At 36.8% G+C, this 19,837-nt stretch overlaps 3 protein-coding genes across 3 annotated transcripts; 2 read left to right on the top strand and 1 right to left on the bottom strand.

Moving 5' to 3' along the window:
* The first annotated feature begins 5,112 nt into the window (after positions 1 to 5,112).
* On the top strand, positions 5,113 to 9,690 carry QWRF8 (QWRF motif protein (DUF566)). The gene is made up of 7 exons (XM_028064930.2): positions 5,113 to 5,645; positions 5,758 to 7,231; positions 7,354 to 7,473; positions 7,833 to 7,952; positions 8,031 to 8,120; positions 8,319 to 8,426; positions 9,186 to 9,690. Exons 2-7 carry the CDS (start codon positions 5,912 to 5,914, stop codon positions 9,249 to 9,251), a joined length of 1,824 nt encoding a protein of 607 aa, XP_027920731.1. The 5' UTR covers positions 5,113 to 5,645; positions 5,758 to 5,911; the 3' UTR covers positions 9,252 to 9,690.
* Positions 9,691 to 10,232: 542 nt separating this feature from the next.
* MEF29 (Pentatricopeptide repeat (PPR) superfamily protein) lies at positions 10,233 to 13,037 on the top strand. The gene has a single exon (XM_028063461.2). The coding sequence runs from the start codon at positions 10,298 to 10,300 to the stop codon at positions 12,632 to 12,634; it is 2,337 nt and encodes a 778-aa protein (XP_027919262.1). The 5' UTR covers positions 10,233 to 10,297; the 3' UTR covers positions 12,635 to 13,037.
* A 984-nt stretch (positions 13,038 to 14,021) lies between these two features.
* On the bottom strand, positions 14,022 to 19,591 carry LOC114177871 (cellulose synthase A catalytic subunit 7 [UDP-forming]-like). The gene is made up of 13 exons (XM_028063460.2): positions 19,402 to 19,591; positions 19,083 to 19,278; positions 18,074 to 18,273; positions 17,862 to 17,949; positions 17,581 to 17,683; positions 17,231 to 17,497; positions 16,812 to 17,157; positions 16,473 to 16,736; positions 16,162 to 16,374; positions 15,803 to 16,013; positions 15,507 to 15,703; positions 15,064 to 15,417; positions 14,022 to 14,850 (listed from the first exon to the last, which is right to left on the bottom strand). Exons 1-13 carry the CDS (start codon positions 19,474 to 19,476, stop codon positions 14,269 to 14,271), a joined length of 3,096 nt encoding a protein of 1,031 aa, XP_027919261.1. The 5' UTR covers positions 19,477 to 19,591; the 3' UTR covers positions 14,022 to 14,268.
* Between the last annotated feature and the right edge of the window lie 246 nt (positions 19,592 to 19,837).

Raw genomic sequence — 19,837 nt, 5'->3', positions numbered from 1 at the left:
TGTTAAAAACAAAAAAACAAAAAAAAGATGTTAGATTAAAAGAACCATGTTTCTTTTACTACACATTAATCTGTTATATAAAATTATAGATAATTATACCAACTAAATATATGAAATATATGAGAAGACAATAATAATGTACAAAAAAAAAAAAATAAGTTGTAAACATTAAGTGGTGTTCTTCTTTTCTTGGTACAAAAGTAGGTGTCACTTGAAGATTTCTCACAGCGTCTTCTAGTGACTATCTTTATTAAGACTTGTACTTAATGTTAGGAATACAAGTGTGAGTCTAAGTCCCACATTGATCAGAATTGAGAAAATAAAGCATTATATAAGAATAAAGACTCATAAACCCATTGTCTTAAGGTTTTGGGTTGAGAGTGGTGTCAGTGTCTTATGTGATTAGGCTCAGATCTCATTGATGTGGTTGGACAGCTTCTCCTGGAGAGGGAGTGTACCAATGTGGTTGAAGAGACTCACCCTTGAGGGGAAGATAGTGTATAGTGTGTATATGTTTGTGCACGTACTATTCAAACAATTTGTTTTGAATAATAAATTATATTTATCTCAAATAAACTTTGTGAATAATATAACTCATGCATTAAGGTAGGAAGAACACAACAATCACAAAGATTCTAAAGACCATCGTTGTCGTTGTTCCATGTGATTGGGTATGAAATAGTTTGACTTCACATTATCATCCTCTTGTGTGTAAATAAATTTGGTTAAGATAGTTTTAAAATGTGGTTAATGAGGTCCTTAGAAGGTTTTTCCGAGAGGGTTAATGTGTTTTTTAGGTGAATGTTTATTGGTTTGAACGCCGAATAACCGCTTAACCTCTTGTCTTCCATAATTTATAAAGGTATGTTTGTTACATTTTTTTCATATCAAGTTGATATACATGATTAAGTTCGGTATAACATTTTTATATTTATTTAATCATATATTATCTGAATTTGACAAAGACAAAAATGCTAACTTAAATATCAATACTTGTTAAGTTTTTAGAGGATGGGTTTCACAAGGAAAATAACACCAATGAGATATGAGTCCAATCACATAAAATATTGACATCACTATCAACCCAAAACTTTAAGACAATATGTTTATGGGTCTACTTTCTTATTTTTAATCAATATAGAACTTAGACTTCCAAATATCAATTTTTTTATACCACCATTCTTCTTAACGGAGGATTTCACCAGAAATTTCTAGTCAATAAAAAATAATGATTCAATTAAAATAAACAAATGTTGAGAAATAGAAATGTAAGTGAAAGTTTTACATTAACTAAAAATAGAAAGTTGAATTTTATATAAAAAATTCACATGTCTATTTTTTTTGGGTGAATTTTCTCTTGAAATATCGAACGACAAATAATGAACTCAAGTAATATAAGAGTGGTTGAATGGAGACCCTTTGTCTTAATTTGAGAGATGGTAGATGCGATTAAGTGAGCGACTTAGCAACCATTGGCTTCCATTGAGAAAAAAATTAAGCAGAAAAAGCAGACAACAAAGCACCAAAACTATTCTGAAAACTTTGATTGATGTTTTTGGACACAGTGCAAAAAACAAAAGCAGATAACTTAGCTCAGAGGAACAAAATTTTCACTATTCCTGACACTGACCCATTTCCATTTTGCAATCATTTTCTTTTGTAAAAGAGAAAAACCGCAACAACCCCCATATGTAACATCTACTCATTACTAATGTCACGTAATGTAATTCTTCTTACTACTATGGAACATCCAAACAAATAATTACATCTTTTTTCTTTTCTTTTCCACCTTCTTAAGTCATATTGTTTTACGTTAATTGCTATTTAATTTGTGTTTACATTAATCTTTCCGATTTCCCTATCACAAACACATAGCCACCTAAGCAAATTCTTAATATTATTGATTACTTAAATCATGATATACTCCATACCTTGAAAAACAAGTAAAACAACATATATATCCTACTAACTAATATATGTAGTGAATTATAATTGTTCATATATATATATATATATATATATATATATATATATATATATATATATATATATTTTGTACTATATTTAGGTGGTCAGGACCAATATAATTAATTATCCTGTTCAAACTGTCAACGTATAGTCTTAGCATAAAAAAGAACAATTGGTTAACTACGCAAAATGATGACACATACATAACGGCTAACGTCATCTACTTTAATAATAATACATGAGTAAAAGTCATCCACTCCAAACTTAAGAAATAACAGTTGAACTTTTGGTATCAGATCACAAACTTGGAACTTGGGTCTGACCCAGACCCATTCAAAGCTTGAATCAACGCAATAAAGAAGGGTCAAGCCCATAAGAAGGGTAAAACATAGTTAATGGCTCTATAAATACATGTGGATCACAACAATTAAAGGTGCACTTTAATTAATTCACTAATCCCTAAGGATCCAACTCACCAATACTAAAAGAAGATGCATCTAAATCAAGGAGTAACCATTTCGAAAAATTAATAATTGAGGTAAGACATGATTTGTGCTCCTTAATATTTTGTTATTGTTTCCATATATATATATATATATATATATATATATATATATATATATATATATAATTAGGAATATAAATTAATTATCTATACTTCAACATTTTGGTCATGAAATTTTATTTAATGTAGACATCTTTTGATGACACTGCTGGATTACAACGAAAACTTCTTAAATAATTTGCCACGAAAAAAATTAACATTTTCTTTTTATGGAATTCAATTAAGGATTAGCAATCGGATTTCTATCGTAATAATAATAATAATAATAATAATAATAATAATAATAATAGTGATAAATTAGCAACCCAAATTTTTTCAACATAAGTCTACTATATTAAGCAAATAGTTTGAAAGCAATAAGTTTGAAAATTTCTTCCATTGATGGACATTGAATGTCAGAAAAATGGAATAAGAATTAGTACGCGTTATATATTTGGATTTTTATTCTTCATGGCATGAAGCAATCAAATATGGTCCTATTTATTAGGTTATTTGAGAGAAGGTATCGAAAAAGTTCAACAACAATGTAAAAATACTACTTTCAATTTAAATTTTTAAAATTGAGTTATTTTATTTATATATTATTTATATTACTCATTTTTTTCTTAATACAAGACTTCAAGTCACATTAAATTTCTAACAATAGTAAAAGAATAACAACATAATTTTTAGAGATTTTTATTTAATAAAAAAATTATTTTTTAACATGATCAGTTTCTATTGCTCAATAATAAAAAAAGGTCCAAATTTTACGCATCACAATTTTTTTTTTCGTTTTCATGCTTTCATTTCATTAAAGGAAACTTCAAAATTGGAAGTGGAAGTTTTTTTCTAATAACATTAATTAATACTTATTGGGTTTACCAACACAGGTGACCGTTTTATTTGGTGATAAGCCACAAATTTATTTATGAAAAAAACAAAAGAAAATGTTAAACTAAATGAATACAACATGACAAGTTATATATTTCATATCTTGGACAAATTGAAAAAGATGATGTGGCCATGAAAATACCTAGACGGCATAATGCGCCGAAATATGTTGTTTTTATACATCATGTCATTAGACAGAATTATTGCCACCTAGTAATATTTATATCCAACGAAAGCTAAGTGAACAATTAAAATTAAAAGAGCAAACCCTTTTTTTAAGAAAAAGGGTCGTAGGTGAAACAAGTAATTGATTAAATCGTATAAATAAAGAACGTACTTCATTATAAGCTTTCGAAACAAATAATGTTTAAAAAAAAGGAAAATGATACCAAAGATATTTCTCATTTTTTATCATAAAAATAATAGTCAATTTTGGATAGAGATGTAATTGACAACGCGTCTTTAGAATGGTTAACAATGTAAGCAATTACATAGAACATGTTCGTACCTTTTATTTAAAGAATTCAAAGAATAAAATAATAGGAGTTTAGTTATATAAAAATATTATTAAAATGTCATAAAAAATTATAACAATAATTACGGCATAAGGATGAAGAGGCAAGAACAATTAAAAGTAGGTGGCGCGAAAACAACCGTCCCTACCTCTCCCTCCTTTTTCCTAACTGAAACCGTTTTCTCGTATTCTCTTTAATTTTTATCTTTATTTTAATTAAAACCTTTTCGGGTAACACGAAATCGTTGTTTCTATTTATTTTTTTTAACTCGCTTTCGCTTTCTGCTTCAAAATCACGAAACTGCCATCTCCGGCGACCGGAATCTGAGTCCTCTTAACGGAGTTTCTATTTACAGGTGGAAGGAAGGTGTGAAACTCGTTGTAGATTGTGGTAATATAGTCAGCTAGGTTATGACTAAGGTTAGTAATTTCTTTATGACGAGTAAATTTAATTTTTGGTATATTTTAATGCTGTTGGATTTTGTGGAAACTTGAAACTCGTTTTTGTAGATTGAAAGAGGAATTTGGGAATAAGGATCATTGAATGGACTCTAGTACTACCATTGTTTCTGTGCGGTTACATGAACAGTGAAACACTGAAACGTGTCTTCAGTGAGCGAGACACGAACCTGCCAATCCATACATCTGTCATGGATCTGTGTTCAGAACCGTTTGTTTCTTTCAGGTAAAAAGGTTTTTTCTTTTCTTCCTTGGATTTTATCAGTGATATTCCTTCACGCCAGTCAAAATCCCAATTACTACTGCTACTACTAGTCCATTAAATATTATAATTTATTTATTTAATGAAATTGCAGAAAACAATGTCTCTGAATCATGTTAGGTTTTCACAATAGTTTTATGGGGATGGACAATGATCGTCCCTGCACGTGGACCTCTTGTCTTTACCCATCACCCGAACAACACCACCACCATTGAGTTCAAACTTTAGTTAAAGTAAGGTAATTATTTTATATTCTGCTTAGCATACAAAACAAAAGAGGCTCCATTGTAAATTCTGTGTGCGTATTTTAATTGAGGAAACTCATGACCCAGTTGTGTTAGTATTATTGTATGTTATAGTAATTAAGCCTTCTTTTTAAGTTTAACTTGTGTCTCTGTGTCTTTGGGAAGAGGGAGAGTATTGTGTTGTAAAAGATATTAGATACCTTTTTTCTTCTTTTTGGGCATGCAGGTTATGGCATCACTTTCATTGAATTCCCTTTCATGAAAAGGAGTTGAGAGAGAAGAAGTTATAGGACAGAGTGGGTTTATGTGGAGTGAACCCATTGCCAGCCCACCCGACCATGGCATTCTCGTGAGAGAGACAAAAGGGGAAAATTAAAGCCTCTCTTCTTCTCTTAGCCTACGCACTTCCGCCCTCTTATCCTGCGCCCTCTATTATTCAGTCCATTGATTTCACTTCCCAGTATCCCCAATTTCCGAGGGACCCCCTTCCCCGCCAATTCAACCTCTTTTTTTTTTTTCGTCAGTTAACCGTAAACCAACACCGTTTTCATGATAAAACGTTAAATGTACGTTGAGACAGTTTCCGCGAGTTTCTCTCACCCGTTACACCAAATGTTGTTTCCCCTCTCCATATTCTTCTTGCTCTGTCATGATCTTGTTGGATTCGGGCCTTTTTGTGTGAATAAAACATACCCACTTGCGTTTATTGCCTGTGATTCTCAAATTCCTTCTCCAGCAGATCTGAGTCTCTGTAAAGATGTGCGCTTTTCTTATTCTCCCTTTTCCTTTTTTGATTGGGGGTGGGTTTATTCTTTGCTTTTCTTTAGTTTCCCACTCTGCAGTATCTTTACTTTATTTTCATTTGTTGCAGATTTATTGCAGGGAGAAGGATCTTATTTCTAGATAACCTGTGCATTTCACTTATTCCATCGAGTGCACACATGATTGCCGAAGAGCCAAAGCTGCCAAGTTTGTATTAGCTTTATGGAAATTTCCATCAATGTGGTCTAATTGGGATAGAGTGGATGGATGTATGCGAGTCAGAGCAGGCATTAAGGAAACACAGAATAGGAACAAGACAACCCTTCTTGGGTCTTGCTGAAAAAAACAATGCAATCACCTCCAGACGCTTGGCAACAAGGGAAATTACTTCACGGTATAGGTCACCTTCTCCTACTCGGGCAACCCCATCTGGTTCTCGGCGATGTCCCTCTCCAAGCCTCACAAGGCCGACAACACCGACATCATCCAAGTTGTTACCCAAAAGAGCTCAGTCTACAGAGAGGAAGAGGCCAGCGACTCCACCTTCCCCACCACGTCCTTCTACACCTGTCCAAGACTCATCGATAGATGTGAATTTATCATCGAGAAGGGCGGCTGGTAGCAGAATGCCAGAGGCCCTTTGGCCATCCACAATGCGAAGTTTGAGTGTTTCTTTCCAGTCCGACACTATTTCCATACCTGTTATCAAGAAGGAGAAGCCCGTGACCAGTGCCGTTGATCGTACACTGCGGCCCAATTCAAACGTGACTCACAAGCAGGTTCAAACACCAATTGTAAGAAAGCCCACGCCAGAGAGAAAGAGGAGTCCTCTCAAAGGGAATAATGCTTCGAATCAGACAGAAAATTCGAAACCTGATGATGGCTTGCATTCCCGATTGATAGATCAGCACCGGTGGCCAAGCAGAATCAGTGGGAAGGTATGTTCTAGTGCATCAAGTAGAGGTATTGATCATACTGATAAGACAACCCGAACGTTGAACTCTTCAGTTCCAGGAACTAGTGTGTCTTCACTGAGAAGATTGTCTTTACCAGGTGATGCTAGTAAGCCCTTGCGGAAAGCTTCTAGTGATGCTTCAAGACTAATGTTGCTAGTTGAAAATGGTAGAATAGGAAGCGAAATGAGACCAATTGATGACAATTTTCAAGCGTTAAGACCTCATAAATTTGTTCCTGCAATTACATTGGATAAAACGGGATTAGCGGTTACTGGAGTCAGATCTCAGTTCTTGCCTAATCCAGGATCAGGGCTGTCATCACCAAGTAAGACTTCAGTGTTATCCTCTTCTAGTTCAAGAGGTGTTGTTAGTCCTTCTCGGTCAAGGCCTTCGACTCCTCCCAGAGGAGTTAGTCCTTCTAGAATAAGGCCAACCAATTCATCCAACCAATCCAACAATTCAATTTCAGTACTCAGCTTTATTGCTGATTTTAAAAAGGGGAAAAAGGGTGCAGCCCTCGTAGAAGATGCTCACCAGTTGAGACTTCTCTACAACAGGTACTTGCAATGGAGATTTATCAATGCGCAAGCAGAGGATGTATTTTACATCCAAAATGCAAAAGCGGAGGTATGACTTACGGTCTTTCAAGCTGGCTTATTCTTTTTGTGTAATTTTTCTGCTTTGCAGAAGATTGTGTATAACAAATAATTTCCCTACGTCATTTTACAAAAACTTGTCCAATGGTTCAGAAATCACTATACAACGTATGGCACACTACTCTGTCTATATGGGAAACAATTATTAGGAAGAGGATCAACCTCCAGCAGCTGCAGCTTGAGCTGAAGCTGAATTCTATTTTGAATGATCAAGTAATACTTCTCTCTTGCCTGAAATATTTATCATTTCTGTGTCCTATACTATAGTCGATGATAAATTACAATTTTTTGCCGGATTTCTGGTTTTGGTAATTAAAGTTGAGATAGTTATTGTGGAGTTTATAAATGACGCTAGTATACGCAGCAAGATGTTGGCCTTACACCACATTGAAAAGTTAGGTTTAAATTGTCTATGCTAGTCTGTCATAACAGGTTATTCATAATTCATATTAATGGCTGATTTTAATGATTACAATGCATATGTGATGCTATTTCCCTAATTAAATGTTTCGACTTTCTTTAGATACTTTGTGATACTTTTTTTGATCGTGGTCCTTTTACAATTAATGAAGCAGATGGCCTACCTTGATGACTGGGCTGTACTTGAAAGTGGCCATATTGATGCTTTATCCGGAACTGTAGAAGACTTGGAGGCAAGTACTCTTCGTCTTCCTCTAACTGGAGGGGCAAAGGTACGTATGGTTTTGGTCTCTTGGTTTGATGCCTAGAAAGAGACACTAGCATTCATTACCATGTGTACACTTTTACAGGCAGATATTGAACATTTGAAGCTTGCAATCTGTTCGGCTGTTGATGCCATGCAAGCAATGGGATCTGCTATTTGCCCTTTGCTCTCACGGGTGAGATAATTGTTTAGGAGTTCTACTAGTTTGACTCACTTTATATCACCTAGCTCGTGCTATTTTCTTGGTCCAACACATTTACCATCAAACTTTCTTTCTGCTTCTGTTTTCCTTCCTAGAAAATTTTCATTTTTGACTCAATGGTAAATCCATAATGCATAAAGGTTGACACCATGTTATTTTTTGTCTGTGTAGGTGGAAGGCATGAATAATTTAATTGCTGAAGTTGCTGTTGTATCAGCACAGGAAAAAGCGATGCTTGATGAATGTGAAGCGCTACTGAATTTTGCAACCGCTATGCAGGTAAGAGTCGTGATATATGTCTTAAGAATTATGCACAACAGATCTCTCGATTTTTTATGTTACGAACGAGCATTAGTGAATCTTTATGGTACAAAAATCTAGACTGATAGTGAATCAGTGCAATTTTTGCTACTTGTCGTTGCTTTTGATATGCTGGGGCCTTCCTTGTCTATCTTTATTACCTGGTCTAGTCGCTGCCTTTAATATGATAGTGTCACTGTCAGCAGCACAAGGACAGTGGAAATTGCGGCCATAGTGTTTTCCTGTTTTTGAGCTGTAGTCTCTTATATTCACTGAATTGACTGAAGTAATGAATTAGTCGTCGAGGAAAGTTGAGCATGTCATTATGTCACACGATGCTTCTGAAGGTCAAAAGTTTTGTCGTTAAGGAAAGTTGAGCATGTCACACTATGCTTCCGAAGGTCAAAAGTTTATCTCTTTTCTACTTTGGTATATAACTTTTTTCTTCCGGCATGCAAAGGTGAAGTTTTGTAGCTCTTTTGCTACTCTGCCGTTTAATACCAGAATATTATTAGTTTAATTATCTCGTAAAAGTTGTTGGTGATGTAAACGCAAATTTTGCCCCACCAGCTGATGAATATCTTACAAAAGAAAATAACAATTATGAACAATGAGTCCTGCCAGTAGCATAAGTGCATTTATCTGTAGATGTTTTCGTAAGAGAACAACGATGTCTTCAGTTGAATATGGCCTTAAGTATAACACGTCTTAATTTCATTATTATTTTGGCGTAAACAGGTTGAGGAATATAGCCTTCGCACGCATCTCATGCAGATCAAGCAAGGTTTTATGGTGCATAAGTAAACAATCTCGGAAATTGAAACACACCAGACCCTGCCTGCTTCTATGCTAACAAGAACTCTCTTGCAGCTGCAGCCAAATTCTCGGAAACTATAATTTCTGAGACGTTACAAGAATGTTTTAAAGATTCTTGGGAATGTTCGGCTGAAACTTAAGGAATCAACACCCAGGATTCTTTACCATTGTAAATTTTTGTATTAGGCTTCTCCCCCTCCCCCTGCAATTTATATTCTTCCATCGTCTTCATTTTTGCCTTTCTCGTCAACACTGGTGGCCCAAGCAAATGAAAAGAAAATACAAATGGAAGGAGCACAGCATTCTTTCCAGATTTAATTTTACTGCATCCCAATGGGCCAAGAATCAGACATTACAAAAACTCATGAGTTAACAAGACAAATGTTCTTCCATATATATTCAAAGTACACGATTATATAATTTTTAACTCTGAGAGTGAACTAAATGATAATATTAAGTATAGTAGTTTTGTAATTAGCAAACTTAGAATCTAGGGTGTTCTTACGAGAAACTAACAAGTTTTGTTTTATTTTAAATGAGTCTAGCTATATCGTATCATTTTTAATTAATTTGGATCTTGCTCGCCTTATTAATCCATATAAGCAAACAATTTTACAAGACTTTAAAGTCTTAAACTTAAGATTTAATTTTAAGATGCGGCATGGCATATTAGTCTATTCCAATCAACTTTTTTTTTTTAAGATTTAAGTTTTAATTTTTAATGTTTTAAACCACTACATATGAATTAAAGTGTCATATTTTCAGTTTAAATTTTTTCAAATTATATAATATTTTTAAAAATATGAACTATTTTATTCATAATTTACACTCAAATAAATTACATTAATATTCATATTTGTAGCATGTAAAATTAGTATATTAATAAAATATGAGATTAATTTAATAAAATTATTTAAATAGAAACTCATAATTCAGTAAATTTAGTTAATTTTCAGATTTAGTTTAATTACCAAACCGTATGTATCATCTTGTGCTGAAGATCAAAGGTAGAAGCAGTGGTGTGCTGCATTCAGATGATTCGTGGGGACATTAGCCGCAACACGCTCCTCGCCCTCATCAACAAAGCGTGCAGCTTTCCGCACCTTGCCGAAACCCACGCTCAGCTCATCCGCAACGGTTACCACCACGACCTCGCCACCGTTACCAAGCTCACCCAGAAGCTCTTCGACGTAGGCGCCACGCGCCACGCACGTGACCTTTTCTTCTCGGTTCCCAAACCCGACATCTTCCTCTTCAACGTCGTCATCAAAGGCCTGTCCTTCTTCCCCAACGCCTCCTCCGTTTCCCTCTACGCCCATCTCCGCAAAAACACCAGCCTCTCTCCAGATAACTTCACCTATGCCTTCGCCGTCGCCGCATGCCCCGACGACAAGCTCGGCATGTGCTTGCACACGCATGCCGTCGTCGACGGCTTCGCCTCGAACCTCTTTGTGGCATCTGCGCTCGTTGACTTGTACTGTAAGTTTTCTCGCGTGGGGTATGCCAGGAAGGTGTTTGATAAAATGCCTGAGAGAGACACCGTGTTGTGGAACACCATGATTACTGGACTGGTGAGGAACTGTTGTTATGATGATTCTGTTCAGGTGTTTCGGGATATGGTGGCGCAAGAGGTGCAGTTGGATTCCACCACGGTGGCGACTGTGCTTCCGGCTGTTGCAGAGATGCAAGAGGGGAAAGTTGGGATGGGGATTCAGTGTTTGGCTTTGAAACTTGGATTTCATTTTGATGACTACGTGTTAACGGGTTTGATTTCGGTTTTTTCGAAATGTGGGGATGTTGACACGGCCAAGTTGTTGTTTGGGATGATTAAGAAGCCGGATTTGGTTTCTTACAATGCCATGATTTCTGGGTTTAGTTGTAATGGTGAGACTGAGTGTGGGGTGAACCTTTTTAGAGAATTGCTTGTTTCTGGGGAGAGAGTGAGTTCTAGCACAATGGTTGGGTTGATTCCTGTGTCTTCTCCCTTTGGGCATTTGCATCTGGCTTGCTGTATTCAGGGGTTTTGTGTGAAGTCCGCTATTATTTTGCATCCTTCAGTTTCAACTGCACTCACGACTATATACAGCAGGCTCAATGAAATAGATCTGGCACGGCGGTTGTTTGACGAATCATCGGAGAAAACCGTGGCTGCTTGGAATGCTATGATTTCAGGTTATACACAGAATGGTTTAACGGAGACGGCTATCTCTCTTTTTCAGGAGATGATGGCGACTGATTTTATTCCAAATCCAGTTACTATCACGAGTATTCTTTCAGCTTGTGCTCAATTAGGAGCACTGAGTTTTGGTAAATGGGTTCATCAGTTGATTAGAAGCAAAAACCTTGAGCCAAACATTTATGTTTTGACTGCTCTGATTGACATGTATGCCAAGTGTGGGAATATTTTGGAGGCTTGGCAATTATTTGACTCTATGAGTGAAAAGAATACCGTCACTTGGAATACTATGATTTTTGGTTATGGGCTCCATGGATATGGGCATGAAGCACTCCAGCTTTTTAATGAGATGCTGGAGTTGGGGTTTCAGCCATCAAGTGTTACTTTTCTTTCAGTCTTATATGCCTGCAGTCATGCTGGCTTGGTAAGAGAAGGAGATGAAATATTCAATGCTATGGTTAATAAATACAGGATTGTGCCCTTAGCTGAGCACTATGCATGCATGGTGGATATTTTGGGACGAGCTGGACAGTTGGAAAAAGCCTTAGAATTTGTAAGGAGAATGCCTGTTGAACCAGGACCTGCAGTATGGGGTACATTACTTGGTGCTTGCATGATTCATAAAGACACGAAAATAGCCCGTGTGGCTTCAGAAAGGCTATTTGAACTGGATCCAGGGAGTGTAGGATACTATGTCTTACTTTCTAATATATACTCTGCAGAGAGAAACTTCCCAAAGGCCGCTTCAGTACGGGAAGTAGTTAAAAAAAGAAAACTATCAAAGACTCCAGGGTGCACTCTAATTGAGGTTAATGGGTCCCCACATGTCTTCGTATCTGGTGATCGTTCTCATTCTCAAGCAGTAGCTATCTATGCAAAGCTGGAGAAGTTAACAAGTAAGATGAGGGAGATGGGGTATAAGCCAGAGACAGTTACTGCTTTGCATGATGTGGAAGAAGAAGAAAAGGAACTCATGTTCAATGTTCATAGTGAGAAATTAGCTATTGCTTTTGGTCTTATTACCTCCGAACCTGGTACTGAGATCAGGATAATCAAGAATCTTCGGGTTTGTTTAGATTGTCACACTGCTACTAAGTTTATTTCAAAGATCACAGAAAGAGTAATTGTAGTTAGGGATGCCAACAGATTCCACCATTTCAAAGATGGGACCTGTTCTTGTGGTGATTATTGGTGAAGCTGCGCAAATATTTTTTCGTAAGTTATATTCGACAGATGCATCATAATCCAACCTTTTGGTTTCATATTCTTTACCTTACAACAATATATATCCGGAGTCTAACCCTCTTGTGGTCATCTACTTGAGAAGCGAGAAACATCATAGAATTGGTTGAATGTAGCTTTTTATAGTAAGTCAAACCAAATGGTATCCGAATTCTTGCACTCTTTGAGTAAGATGCATGTATGTCTACTGTCCTTCACTCATTCAACATCATACAAAACAGTTAATTTAAGTCAGGAAACATCCTTGAATTATGCATTCTTTTGTCCATGTCAGAAGGTGACATCTCTTTTTGCCAATTTTTGTAACAGCTGTTAATTAACCTTTTCAAATTTAAATTCTTTCCTCAAGTGAGAAAGTTACTTTGCGTCACCTATCTATTCCTCAAGTTCTCTCAGTATGTTTGTTATTCTGTTCCTTTTATTGGTGCTTTACTAAGTATCTTCTGTATATCGCAGTTAATGTAAAACTTTATGTGCTATATAAAGTGTTGATTGTGAATAAATGTGAAGTAATAATGAATTAATGTATGTGTTTGGCTCAAAGGGAAACAAACGGAAGGAAGGAGGACATGGAGGATTTTTTTTTATTTTTTTTATTTTAGAGATGACGGGGCTAAAATCCCACCCTTCCCATTTTTGTCTCCCCTTTAAGTGTCGGAGAGGAGCTGTTTTCTAATTTTTGAAACGTGTTGATTAAATTATCCATGAGGTTTGTCCTCTCCTTTCCAATAATTCTTATAAAGGCACAGCATGGTACAATTATTTTCTCTCTCCTCCCCTTGCCAAGGAGACTCCCCTATCTTCAACCAACCCAAACAAGGGGGAAGCTGTCCTTCCTTTCCCTCCTCGCCGTTGAATCAAACATCAAAGTATCACATGCAGCACTTTTGTTCCTAAATGTGTTTATTATGCATTTTACATTAGGTATCTTCGTGTCAATTCCTGTGCTTGTAATTATTAGAAACATCAGATTTGAAAGTTCGTGTTAGCGGTTAATATGTTACTTTTTGAACTTAGACCTATGGTATCCCTTGCTCCCTTCCACTTTTACCACCAAGACTATTTTAACTTTAACTAAACATGAAAGTAACTGCTTTTGGCTCACTGTTGAAAGAGAAATGCGGGAGACCTGAACGCAATCCAGTCGTTTTCATCCAATTTTGCACTCTGTTTCATGGAGAATATGCAATAATAAGCAAGTGTTTTTACACTTCTCTCTCCGTTTCTTCTCATTTACTTCTTGTAGCAAGCAAGAGAATGCTGCTGCTCTTGCTTCCTGGGTCAAAGACTATCAATGATTTAAATTGGCCAGCATATATATGTGCTAACTTGCAAGAATGTAAAAGATAAACCTATAACTTTGACTTACTTTCCAATCCTCGGGCAACTGGAGCCAAAACAATTGCTAACAAACATCCAATACATTACACTGATGAGAAAACTGCATTTCCACTACCCAATTTTCACTCTTTTTTTCATCCTTGTACATGTAAAGTTTGTAGGTTCACGCATCATACAGCACAACAAAGAATTTACATTCATCTTCAAAAGATGCCCTCAAAAGGAAGGCGTAGGAAAACCAGTCTTTTAACAGTTGATTCCACATAGCTTGGTATCAGGTCCCTTAGTTTTTAATACGAATGGATCAATTCTTACCCAAAGCAAGGAGAAAATGGAAGCCAACAGTATCGACCATATAACAACTATGGTGGGTGTGCGGTTTTGGCGACCCATCAAACCTTTAAGGAATGGATACAGATGGACAATCACCCAAAATGAGAAGAACAATTTTCCAAATAGAGGTCCCCAGGATTGGTACCCATTGTTTATGGCATCTGAGATTCCAGCAACAACGCCGACAATATTGATTATTAGGATAGTGGTTGGAGGAATCAGGAGAGTAGTCCACTTAAAGGTGTATAGTTCTCCAAATTCTTCATCATCCGCTGCCTTTGATGTAACAGTGAAGTTAGTGTCAATTCCAGCCAAAACCTTCAGAAGACCTTGTATGACAGCAAAGAGATGAGCTGACACACCACCAATGACCCAGAATTGCTCATTTCTCCACCATTCCTCAATGCTCACTCCACTCCATTTCAACTCAAGAAGACCAGTTGCAATGATTGAAGAGAATAGAGCAACGAAGTACAAACCCGCAAAAGTGCTTATCTGCATCATCAGCAACCAAAAGGTATATTTATAAGCAAATAAGCTTGGCACCCATTCTATAATTACAGATTTAAGTCGTGCTCTACATTCGAAAGTCGTGAGAATTCAGATTTTTTTAAGCTAACATTACGGAAATTTGGAATTCTATAATTTCAAAAGCATGGTATGTCTAACTAATTTTTCAGCATGTGAGAATTAGAATGATGTTGTTACCGGTGGCATGATGAATTTATCAGTGAGCAAACAGACAGCAGGAAGGACACAGTAGGCAACTAGAGGTATGGAGGTGAAGGGGTAGACAGTTGTGTTTGCATACGCAAATCGCTCAAGCCACTTCAACTTCCCTTCCTTATAGCCATACCATAAAGGACAATGGCGACTGAAGAAGATTTCAATGGAGCCAAGTGCCCAACGAAGCACCTGGTTAAGCCTATCAGACAAGTTGATGGGAGCAGTACCCTTGAATGCAGGTCTCTTAGGCATGCAATAAATGGACCTCCAACCACGGCAATGCATCTTAAAACCTGTTAGAATATCCTCTGTAATAGACCCATAAATCCAACCCAGCTGCATATTTGAAAAGAAAAATACCATGGATGAGCTGATTTTCATAGTGTGAACAAGATATCAAGGAGTCTTTAGGTTACTTGTGTTACCTCAATTCCCCATTCAGTTTTATCTTCATATCCACAGCTGATTACGTGAATGGCTTCTTTAAGCTGGCTTGCTGGACTTGAGGAAGGAGGCACACCACCCTCTTCCATCAAGGTTGAAGTCACAAAGATAGATGACTGCCCAAATTTCTTCTCAAAATTCATCTGGGACATCAACATCTGTTTTTCATCATCCGGTCCTATTTAGACATGGAATGGAACATGAGTTAGAAAAGGTAAAAATTAAATATATTTGAATTGAAGTTACTGTCAACATTAGTGATCATAAATATTAGAACCTGTTAGGGTTGCAACCTCTCCATCTGCACCATTCCCTTCATACTTAACCTTCTTGCGCTTTCCAAAACATGGGCAGCAGTCACAGCTTATCATTTTTGGACGTTTGGTACCCTTGGGAGGATTATAACCGTATAAAGCTTGTCTCCTAAATACACACCCAGTACCAACATATGCAGGACCCTGAATACCATCTAGACCCTTCATATTTATCTGCACAGAAACAGAAAGAAGTTTTGGAAATGGTTAATACTAACTTACACTACTAAACAAAAGAGTAAAAATGAAAAAAAAAATAAAAAAATCAAATGTTCGAGAAAAGACCAATCCATGCTGATGTTATGTTTCTTGCAGGACTTACATCAAAGAAAACTGTGTTCCTATTGGCATAACGATCGTGCCTATCAATGCCATCGAATCTTTGAGGAAACTGGACATAGCAGACCTTCTTCCCAGTTTGGGGGTCCATTAAGAAACACATGGCCTCTCTAGCAGCTTTGCTGTTATTGACATAATGATCACAATCCAAATTCAGCATGAAAGGAGCATTTGTAAGCACAGCAGAGACCCGAATCTGTAAATTGCAGCATTAATTTTAAAAGTCTAGTATTTGTGGCTCATAAAGGTGAATGGACATCATAAGAACAGCAAAAACTGCTAAAAAAGCTCTACCAAAGCATTCATAGCCCCAGCTTTCTTGTGGTGCTGGAATCCTGGCCTTTTCTCTCTGGAAACATAAACAAGACGAGGAAGCTCGTTTCCTTCAGTATCATGACCTCCACTGTGACCAAGAAAGACTTGAATCATACCAGGATGATCCTTCGTATTGTTTCCTGGCCATGGTGTTCCATCCTGCATAATCCATCCTCCCTGTGGAACCTTCTGAGCTTTTGCCACAAGTGCATTGATCCTTACCTTAAACTCTTCATATTCTCTCTGTCAAACACCCAAATAACAGTGAATAAACTTTAAAGTAACTTCTAATTCCATATTTTCAAGTACTATACAAACCTTCATAGCTCGACGCTCCTTGACAAAGGTGGGCTGCACCTTGTCCTTGAGGTAATCAATTTTCTCAGAGAAGTACATCTCTGGTGCCCGAGGTTCGATAGAAAATTTCTTGCAGAATGGTACCCACTTCCTAGCAAACTCTGCAGTTTCAGATAGGGACTCAAAAGTACACATTGAAGCTCCATCATCAGAAATGTAACATGATATCTTCTCAACCGGGTAATCCATGGCCAAGATCGAGAGAACAGTGTTTGCTGTAACCAGTGGAGGTTCCTTCATGGGATCCACAGTACTGACAAAGACATCTACAGGAGCAAGCATGTTTGGTTCACCTTCACGCTCATACCTAACAAACAACTTTTCTGTCAGCAATGTAAGTTGGAGGTTTTGGACTTCAGAATGAAGGTGCCTCATTTTACCTTATTGAAAGACGATCAAGGTAGGTCTCTCGATCAATGGGAAACCACTTGGGAAACTGATCAAGAATCCATGAAAAAGCAAACCAGATTTCACATATAATAGATGTTAGCCACAGCCCCAGTGCATCATGCACAGGATTCATGAGTCTATATCGGAGAAAGAAGGCAAGGACAACAAGCCGTGCTACGATCACCATCCTATACGGATTCACTTTGCTGGATGCTATTGGTATCTTCCTTGACAGTGGTTGCCTTGCTTCATCCAACCTGCACAGTTAATTTCTTTCCATCATTACTATTAATCAAAATCAATGCATCACAGTTTCATAATGGTAGCACTGTAAGCATACATGGCTGCATCTGGATCTTCATCAGGTTCAGGCCCCAAATTTCCTTGTTGCAACTTCCAGTCATCCATTCTATCATCTTTGCTTTCATCCCATCTCCCATTCCCTGCTTCGATAACAGCATTGTAAGCAAAAATTTAACCGTGTTTCTATACCAAGAAAATTCTAAAAGCCACATTTCAGAGCTGTAGTTAAACAAGTTCCGGAACTATACCAAGAAAATTCTAAAAGAAAGCTATTAAATTCTTTCTAAAAGATAAGATTATTATAAGCCACATTCTTACTAGGATCAGATGCCGGATAAGGATGCACACGATTATGCAGTGAAGGGTGCTCCCCATAATGAGATGATATTGGCAACTCTCCACTGACCTGCATGCATGCAAAGTTAATGTAAGATTTTTTTTGGTAAATACATGCAAAATTATTATAAGTGTATTGAACATGGGAAGTTTTGTAGAGTAAAATGAAGCGATTAATGATTTGGAAATCTTACAGGGCGAGAACGACCACCGGCAATAACGGCTGGGAATTGAGAATTGTCCTCATCTTCAGGACCTCTTCCGTAGCTCATCTTCCCATGCAGCATGGCCTCCGCAGAGTGATTATGCTTGTTCATTTGGTCATCAATGTTGAATTCATGTTCGATATCATCCACGTCTTCCTCATCATCATCTCCCTCAACCCGTGGGCTACCTTAATTTACAAAATCAGAACACAATGAATTGACACAGTTCCCTCATCATTTTTTGTTTTTCTCCATTTCAATCCAACCAACAAAACCAAATACTACTATTAGCTAACTACAAGTGCTAAAAACTAAATCCACTGAAATTAACGTATGGATGAACATGTTTTGGTGCTTACCATCTCCGTTGAAAAGAAAGCTCAATATTTTTAATGGAAAAGTTTTGAAAACTCGTTTTAGTAGTATTCAAGTTGATCCAACAAAAAACACACACAGACCTACCTATCTATCTATATATATGTTTCTATATGTTTAATAGTTTCATTTATGAGGCATGTCGAAGAACAACTTAAATACACCATATTCTCTTAACCTTCCAAGACACTTTTTATTCGTAATAAAACCATTGATTGATCTAACGGTATTATCTCCATAGCATAAATTCTAAAACTCTTATTTATACTTATCTTCTTCTCAGTCATATGCTGGCCACAATCCGAAGTCCTCATTCCTAATTTTCATTCAGCAATTAACGGTATTTCTGATTTTTATTAAGAATATTTTACTTTTATACAAGTTGTCAATCAAATAGCGTCAAACAATTTTTTTCCTTTATACATTACATTAATCAGAATTTAAAATTAACATGTAGTATTAAATACTTTTTTACTTCATATTTAAGTTATTTATTTTCATAAATTTTCTAAAAACTTCTACAAAGCCTCGATATTAATTGTAAGAAGTCTAAATTAGATGCAAAGAAGTGTTTTGAAAGACATAAAGGGTTTGATTTGAAAGATGGTTAAAAGTTATCTACCTTTAAGACGCTTGTATCTGGTCTTGCACTGTGGACAAACTTGTCTCCCTTCTCTTCTTTCATACTCATAGCACGGTCGGCACGCCGGAAAACCACACTCATTGCATGCTACAAACAAATCTCCGTCCACCGTCACTCCCACATCATCGCCACATATCTCACACACTTGCCCATCCAAGTTCTTCAAAGGCTTGTGCTGCACCAAAACCAACAATATAAATTAATCAATAAACTTTCTGTGAACTCAATGAGTGCCATGGTTAAACACCCTTTTGAATTTTCTGCAAGTAGCTTTCGTGCATGGTTAGTGATTGATTACCTCTTCATGGCCATGAATGACAACGAGCTCGTTCCTATTGTGAGAACCAGCGACCAGTCCAGCGCTGGCTTCCATGTTGGTGGTGGTGACTGGTGAATGGGACAACAATGTGACACAACACAACACAACACAAAAATAGTGAGTGGTGAAGTTGAGAGCAAAGTTTATGTTTTATGAAGGAAAACTGAGGCTTGCAGGTTTTGGTGTGTTCACCTAATATGTGCATGTTGTTGGTTGCAGGGTCTCCATTGCCTTGAAGTTAAGCTTCTTCCTTTTGTTTTTTTCAACCACCGTCTCCTTCATGCAATCATCAACAATGACTACACGTTGGTGAGAGATGTATATACGTACCTTTCTTTCCTCATTATTTTCCAAGAACCTTAATATCATTTCATAGGATGTTTTGTTCTTAATTACTTTATATTTGTGACATTAT

Source organism: Vigna unguiculata, chromosome 3, assembly GCF_037176805.1.
Source record: "Vigna unguiculata cultivar grain cowpea cultivar isolate G323 ecotype 2 chromosome 3, ASM3717680v1, whole genome shotgun sequence".
NCBI classification, from domain to species: Eukaryota; Viridiplantae; Streptophyta; class Magnoliopsida; order Fabales; family Fabaceae; genus Vigna; species Vigna unguiculata.
This window is presented reverse-complemented; position numbering and strand designations above follow the sequence as displayed.

Excerpts from the sequence above, each read along its gene's own strand:
- QWRF8 (XM_028064930.2), top strand. The coding sequence starts at position 5,912 with ATGGATGTATGCGAGTCAGAGCAGGCATTAAGGAAACACAGAATAGGA. Across the intron at positions 7,232-7,353 it reads TCCAAAATGCAAAAGCGGAG|AAATCACTATACAACGTATG; the intron begins GTATGACTTACG and ends CCAATGGTTCAG. Across the intron at positions 8,427-9,185 it reads ATTTTGCAACCGCTATGCAG|GTTGAGGAATATAGCCTTCG; the intron begins GTAAGAGTCGTG and ends TGGCGTAAACAG.
- MEF29 (XM_028063461.2), top strand. The coding sequence starts at position 10,298 with ATGATTCGTGGGGACATTAGCCGCAACACGCTCCTCGCCCTCATCAAC.
- LOC114177871 (XM_028063460.2), bottom strand. The coding sequence starts at position 19,476 with ATGGAAGCCAGCGCTGGACTGGTCGCTGGTTCTCACAATAGGAACGAG. Across the intron at positions 17,684-17,861 it reads TTATCCGGCATCTGATCCTA|GGAATGGGAGATGGGATGAA; the intron begins GTAAGAATGTGG and ends TTATCGAAGCAG. Across the intron at positions 16,737-16,811 it reads AGGAGCGTCGAGCTATGAAG|AGAGAATATGAAGAGTTTAA; the intron begins GTTTGTATAGTA and ends GGTGTTTGACAG.